Source organism: Crotalus tigris, unplaced genomic scaffold, assembly GCF_016545835.1.
Source record: "Crotalus tigris isolate CLP2741 ecotype Arizona unplaced genomic scaffold, ASM1654583v1 scf7180000017694.5664430, whole genome shotgun sequence".
Lineage (NCBI taxonomy): Eukaryota > Metazoa > Chordata > Lepidosauria > Squamata > Viperidae > Crotalus > Crotalus tigris.
Window position 1 is genome coordinate 642,284 of NW_024096572.1, and position 7,717 is coordinate 650,000.

At 36.9% G+C, this 7,717-nt stretch overlaps 1 protein-coding gene across 1 annotated transcript in view; it reads left to right on the top strand.

Annotated features, from left to right (window-relative positions):
* The window catches only part of STAB2 (stabilin 2), a 99,982-nt gene that overhangs the window by 13,193 nt on the left and 79,072 nt on the right, over positions 1 to 7,717 (top strand). Inside the window, exons 7-11 of the mRNA XM_039338192.1 lie at positions 1,353 to 1,448; positions 4,211 to 4,336; positions 4,841 to 5,037; positions 6,664 to 6,797; positions 7,262 to 7,395. Coding sequence (XP_039194126.1) covers positions 1,353 to 1,448; positions 4,211 to 4,336; positions 4,841 to 5,037; positions 6,664 to 6,797; positions 7,262 to 7,395 — 687 coding nt within the window. The remainder of the gene's footprint in view (positions 1 to 1,352; positions 1,449 to 4,210; positions 4,337 to 4,840; positions 5,038 to 6,663; positions 6,798 to 7,261; positions 7,396 to 7,717) is intronic.

The window sequence follows — 7,717 nt, forward strand, 5'->3', positions numbered from 1 at the left end:
GGGAGAGGGATGCATTCCAGAGGAGTAAAAGGAAACTTAGCCCAGATACAATATGCAAGAGAAGGAGGGTGAAGACAGTCCCTCCCTAATAGTTCACAGAGTATATTGTCGTTGCAGATACTTTAGTAGAGTCCTTATTGTGGCAAGATTATGTCTATAGGTGTGAAACAGCTTACAAGACTTTCCATGTGTCATTCTCAGTTTTGGGCCTGACATGTGTGTAGTCCAGGTTAAGGATAAAATGTTCAGCAATAGCAACAACCACAAAACTTTATTACAGTCAGAAACTAAAAATAATGAGAAATAAGTATACATAAAAAAAGTACAGTGATATGATTCTTCTTATTTCATTGCATACAGTATATCCTAATTACCAAAAAGAAAACCCCTAGAAAACTTTATAGTTCCATAAGTAATTTCTATAAGTACTTAAGTATTTTTCTCCTAACAACCCCAACTGCAGTTTGTTGCATACTTATTTATCATTGCAATTTATAAAACTACTTAGACGGTTACAAAGAATTAAAATATACAATACATTAAAATCAATCGATAAACACTGGCCATCCTTGGAGGAATGGGGAATTGTAACAATTAAACAATACAGATTTATAAATGCTTTGCTGTAAAGCAGCAATTATGTATCACAGCATTAGGTGGCTTACTATGATGGACCTTCTTGAAACCTATGAATGAGCAATAGACAATCTTTTTAAGACTACTAACTTGAGAGGTGTGGAGGGATTGGGGTAAAAGATAAGTACAGTAATCATGTCCCAGAACTAAGTGGGATAGAGGAGAGGTTAAGTATTTGCTGGGCCATTTGCAATTTGAGACATTAAGCTTGTCTGAAAGCTGAGCACATCATAAATAAATAAATAAATGAACAAATGAATAGTGCCTAAATAAAAAGTGAAAATCACAAATGATGGTGAATATCTGTGCCCCATGATAATATTGCAGGATCCAATCTGGGTTGGTCACCAGGACCAGAGGTTTAGTCTTCCAAGCTTTTGGACTCCTGCTGGGGCACCAGTGAAAATGATCAGCATTTAGTAAATTGCCACCAATATTTAGTACCATGTGCAAGAAGGCTTAGGAAAAAAAACAAAATAAGAGCTTAGGATCAGATGTGGCCCAGGAGCTGCCTTCCTTTTTTTTTAATCTATCAATAAACTCAAGTCAAGCTTAAGCAAAAGAAAGTTTTGTTCATATATTTATATGGGTTATTTTAATAGACTCCAGTGAAAATCATATCTCGCAGGTTCAGGTATCTTCCATCCCCAATAGCTATAGAACAAAATGTACAGCTCAGATATTGCAGACACCACTCAAGGCTTCCTTCCTCTTAGTATGCAGCTGCATTCATGGAATATGCAACAATGGGATAACTGGTGATGGACAATGCCTGTGTCTGTCTGGATACAAAGGTCTTCATTGTGATCAACGTAAGTAGCACATTTTTGGGCATGGGCACATCTTATTATTCATGAAAGCTAATGAGTCTCATGTTAATGAACTCATCATAGAGTTAGAAGCCATTCAAGAAATGATGAATGTATGTTTGGTGGAACATTCAAAAGGTTCTTAAAAGGAAGATTAAGTTTACTCCCCAGTTATTTCTTTTGGGTATTTTTGTGGATTTTGATGTTAAAGAAATTATTTTAATGTTGAATTTAATAACAGCAGCACGATTATTGGTGAATCAATATTGGAAGAAAGATACTCTGCCTTCTTTAGAAGAATGGGTATTTAAGGTTTCTAATCTAGCAGAAATGGCCAAAATTTCTGCTTATTTAAAGGACCATTCACAAGAGAGATATTTCAATGTATGGAGAAGATGGATAGAATATGTTCAGAAGAAGTATGGAATTACAAAGTTTCATTTATTTTATGAGTAATGAATTTGTTTATAAACTTATGATGTTAAAGTTTGAAGAGAGTTAAGGGTTAGTATGATTTTGGTTATTGTATAATTAGTAAACTTAAATAGATTATGTTCAATATATTTGTATAATCCTGTACTTAGCTCTGGGAAGTCGGGGGGGAGGGGGGTGGGGGAGGGGGGTGGGGGAAGGATGGGTTGAAATTTTAGTAGTTCAGATAAGTAGAAATAGTTTTTATTGTATATAATATTGAGGTTTCAATTTGGAGAGAGGAATTGCTCGGGCATTTCCCCCAGACTGCATCCGGAATGAGAGGATAGAAGAAGGTGAGAAGTAAGTAGGAAGGTGGAGGAGAGGGGGTGAGGGAGAAAGAGAAAGAAGAGGGAAAGAGGTAAGTTGGTTAGAGGGTGAATGCGGTTTGGGAGGAAATGGGTGAGCAATACCGAAAATGGTCTGTATTAATTTGTTTTATTTTTTATCTGAAGTATTTTTAAGATTGTATTGTATTGCAAAATTGAAAATAAAATTTTTTTACAAAAAAAGAAAAAGAAATGATGAATGTATCATGAACTGTTGAAAAGAAGTTCCCTTCTAAAAGTTCTGTTCAGAGCTGTAGTTCAGGGATTTTCCACCAGTGGTATGGGTACCACTTGTGGTATATTGGCACTTGGCAGGTGGTACGCGACCATCCTAGAAAAGTGGCAACGGGGGAGGGGAAATGAACTGAACCGGTGGTAGCACTGCACAAGCCTGAGCGAGAGATGGCTGGAACTGCAGGGCTATCAGGGCTCAGCGGAAGTGCCAGGATCAACGTCGCTTTCCAGCTGATTGGTGCGTCTTCGGGACTGTCAGGGCTCAGTGGAAGTGCCAGGATCAGCGCCAGGCTCCAGCTGGAGCTCGGCGCTGATCCTGGTGCTTCTGCTGAGCCCAGAAGAAGCACCGATCAGCTGGAATGTTGCAGCCTCTCCAGGGTCTTGTGATTTACATTCAGATGCTTGGCAACAGATTCATATTTATGACGGTCACAGTGTCCCAGGGTCATATGAAATGACCAAAACCTGCTGCAACCACCCAGCAGATGCCAACCAAACACCCCCCATCCCACCCCCACTGCCAATCCTCAACAGAAATGCTCACAAAGGAAACCTCGGACAGGAGGAAGAGCACCACCGGGCGGGCAGGCAGGTGTCTTGCTTGGCTGTGGCTTGCGGGGCACTTTTTTCAGTGCTATTGTAACTTCGAATAGTCACTAAGCAAACTGTTGTAAGTTGAGGACTACCTGTACTTTATCACTGTTTTCCTTTTGGGGGGGGTCATCAAGTTTTTGACACCTTGCTAGGTGACTGGTGGTACTCGGATGTTGCCATATCCTAAAAGTGGTACAATGGGTGAAAAGGTTGAAAGCCCTGCTGTAGTTTTCTACATACAACATCTGCTGCTAGTTCAACAGTAGCAGCAACTGTAGAAGCAAAGTGATTAGGTTCAAAGATAAAGAGAAGTGCTGCTAATGCATTTTATCCCATGTAATAGGATTAGAACATGTGTTTCTACCTAGCAGGTCAGAAAAGAATTTTTCCTGTGATTAACTTTGATAAAAATCATCTTTTTCTTATGTAATGGTTATTGGCATGCCCTTTCCTAATATCAAAGCTTCTCTACTTCTCCATCTCCACTCTCCCATTCCTTCCTTCCTTATTTTTATTTTTAGGTAGCATGAGGTATGCATAGTTATCCATGTACATAAGCAAACTCTGGAAATGTTAGCACATATTTTAGGCCATAAGCAATATATTGATCTTATATATATTGATCTCAAATACTAATGATGATGAATAAGTGAAATAATAACAGAATTAAAATTATTATGCTCCTTCTTAGGTATAGATTATATATTTACCTAGTTCTTTATCTTTATCTATTAAGTGAACATAATTGTTATTTGCCACTTAGTATCTTGGGTTCCTTAATATATCTGGTCCAAAGATATAAATGTATGGCTTGGTCTGTCAGAGTAATCTATGATGCTACGCTGACTTCTTGGTTCAACAAGCATTGGTGTGTTTGAAATCCAATTCATTGGATTTAAAAGAGAATGTTGGGAATTGTAGTAATTAATACACATTTTTAAAGAAACCAAGTTGGAGAAAACTAATTTAAGAATGACTTGTATTTTTGTACTTTTTCTCTTACCATTAAGTCCAACCAGGTTTTTGGAAAAATAGTCTTCTAATGTTGAAGTTGTAATACAGTTAATACTTGAAGAGATGTGTTAGTTTGCTTAGTCTTGTAGCTTAGCATAGCAATCTTGGATTTTCTTTATCTAGCAATACCAGAATGTGAAGATTTACAGTGCCCAGAAAATTCCAGATGTTCTGTATCAAGTGTAGACAAAAGCCAGCTGGAATGCAAGTGCCTTCCCAATTATGAGGGTGATGGCAAACAGTGTAAACGTAAGTAGCATTCAGCCCAGAACAGCTTTCTATTTTAACTGAGTGGAACTAGTTTAATATAAGTACTTAGAATAAAGATTTTCAAGCTCCCAACAATGTAAAATATTCAATAAGACTTCGTTCATTCATATGCTTATTTATTCATTCATTTCATACTTTACCCACCATTTTTGATGTTCCACTACCAAAATTTGAATGTTAGTGGCAAATAAGACTAATTATATCACAAGGCAGAATATGAGTATTTTGTTGTTCTTTTTTTCAACCATAAACCTATCCAAGGCCAGCTCTGGTGGCATAAGTGACCTTTTCCTTCACTGTCAATGAATCCAGTGGTAACTTAACATATATTTCAGATCAAGTGCCAAATATGGTAAAGTGTAATTTAATCATGGTACAATTATACTGATTAATGACATTTGGTCAAATAAAAACAACGGACATAATACATGCTTATGTGAGCTCTTATTTTATTGTGTTTGTATCATTATTTCCTTCCCAAAGCTATCAATCCATGCTCCAAAATGGTTTGTAATCCTCATGCTGATTGCCTGTATCTTGGACCCAATCATCATAACTGTACATGCCAATATGGATATGACGGTGATGGCCAAGTATGCATACCAATAAATCCTTGCCAAACAAACTTTGGTAACTGCTCTATAGATTCTACAGTCTGTAAATACGATGGCCCTGGAAAGGTAAGTGTACAAGTGGAATAAATTCTGGCTGAATTGGGAAAAATATATTAAATATAAGAATAGTTCAATGTCCTGTTTCCAAATCAAAAGAACAGCTATTAGTTTTTTTAAAAAAAAACTGAGCACAGTGTTTGCTGTGTAATCTTTGCTAGATCTCTGGATAAATAGCTTCTGATTATTTCCAGCCATGGTTCAGTATGTATTGTGGACACTTCTATACATGTGTAATATTTTCACTACTCAGTGAACAGGAGGGGGAGAAGTGAGCACAAATTTAATCCACATCATTTCTTTGACCTTTCTCCCACACACTTGCTGCTTAGTCAGTGAAGTATTTGAGGAGAAAGAAAATGGATGAGGAGTATATTTATTTATTTATTTATGAGACTTATATACCGCTTTAAGTGCAAGCACTCTCTAAGCGGTGTACACCAGTAAGCAATGTATATATATATTTACATTGCCCCCAACAATCTGGGTCCTCATTTTACCTACCCCGGAAGGAGGGAAGGCTGAGTCAACCTTGAGCCGGTGAGATTTGAACCGCTGACCTGCTGAACACAGTCAGCTAAAGTGGCCTGCAGTACTGCACTCTAACTGCTGCGCCACCTCAGCTGTTTAACCTCTGCTCAGCTGAGCAGCATAGGAGAAATGTTATTAATGACCAAGATTCTCAGTTCAGAATACCTGATGAATGTCAGTGTAATATTCCCCTGGAAGTGTGAAGCTCCCTTCAGGATATTTTTGAAACAAATTGATTGATTGATTGATTGATCGATTGATTATGTGCCATGAAGTCAATTTTAGTCTGTCCATTTTAAGCAACTCTGGGTGGCTCACAATAATAAAGTAGATTTTCTCTATGATGATCTATCCTTAATCTACTTTTCAGCATTCCCAAGTGCTTATCGCCACTGCAATTGAGTCCATCCATCTTGCTGTTGGTCATCCCTTCATCTCTTTCCTTCCACTTTTCCCAGCATTAGAGCCCAATCCAGAGAGCTAAATCTTCACATAAGGTGTTCAAAATAGAATAATTTGAGCCTGGTATTTGTGTCTCGAGTGACAATTCTGAATTGATTTGTTGAATGATTCATCAGTTTGTTTTCTTGGCTATCCACGGTAAGAGCCAAGGTTGCCTACCCCTGGTCTATACTGTGCTTCCTAATCTATATATAAGCCTCTCATGAGGACAAACGAGATGTTCTGGGATTCCCAATTTTCCCAATTGCTTGACGTGATCAAAGCAATCAAAGGCCTTTCTATAATCAATGAAACAGATACTGACTTGAAATGAATAGATTTCAAAAAATAAATTAATTTCAGAGAAATTGGAAAAAGTGCATAATCTAAGCAGAAATGTATTCCTTATTAAATATAAAGCTTTTCTATGATAACACATAATTTGAAAATAAGACATTTATAAACCAAATATTACTGTTTAATACTGTAATTAATTACTGTTTAATACTGTAATTACTGCACAAAAAAGATCTCAGTCCTTCAGTTTGCAAGTTTATATGGACAATGAAATGGAAAAAGAAAAAAAGTAAAAAAAAAGACTAATGAGTAAATGAGTAAACCTCTGTTTTAAAGAAAATTAACTTGTTTTTCTTTTACATTAAGTCTCACTGTGAATGCAAAGAACATTTCAGGAACTTTGTACCTGGTCAAGGATGCAGTATGAAAGATATCTGTGCAACGAATAATCCCTGCCATAAAAATGCAGTATGTACAATGACTGCACCAGGGCAAACCCTGTAAGTAATGCATCTTCTGATATTTTAGAGAAAGTGTGAGCTAATCAGAAAGTTTGAAAAAATGAAGAGCTGGGGAAAAAATACTGGTGAGAGATGAAAATGCTTACTATTGTATACTAACCAAGGTCAGAAGATCTGTTTCATCAGTTCCATGATTGTTGTTCTAAGTCATCTTTCATCTAAAGGCAGATTAAATCTCATGTTAAATACTAAAAGAAGAGTAGAAAATGTCATTTGCATACTTAGTAATTCCTTTTATACAATTTCTTGGGCTAGCCGCTAGTCTAATAAAGCAAATACAGCTATTTAGAAATGTATTTTCTGCATTTCCAATGCAATCATGTCACAAAGTGGTTTACAATATTGTTACTTTGCACTGCTTAATTGCACCTTTTGTAATACAGTAATAAGGTGGGTTCTTAGGCTGAATAACAATGTATGATACTTTATCACTTTTTGCACAGGTGCACGTGTCAAAAGGGCTATGTAGGTGATGGATTTTTATGCTATGGAAACATCATAGATCAAATTAAAGAGTTGAACACCGAACCTGGAGGATATTGGCAAGGAAATCTGATATCTGCAATAGAACTTTTTGGTAGGTAAATAAAAAAATGTAATTTAGAAAGACAAAGAAAAATTAAAATATGTTGCTACTTATCAGAAGCCTAGATTTAAATAAATTTAGATGAATGCTAAAATCTCCTTAAATATAGCTTTATATGTTTCTGTCTGTCTGTCTGTCTGTCTATCTCTGAGTCAGTGATGACTCTTGGTGACTGCCTGACAAGTCCCTCCAGTTTTCCGGGCCAGGTTTTCCAGAAGAGCTTTGCCATTGCTTCCTTCATGGGGCTGAGAGAGAGTGACTGGCCCAAGGTCACCCAGCTGGCTTGGTACCTGAGACTCATAGTCCCCTAGTT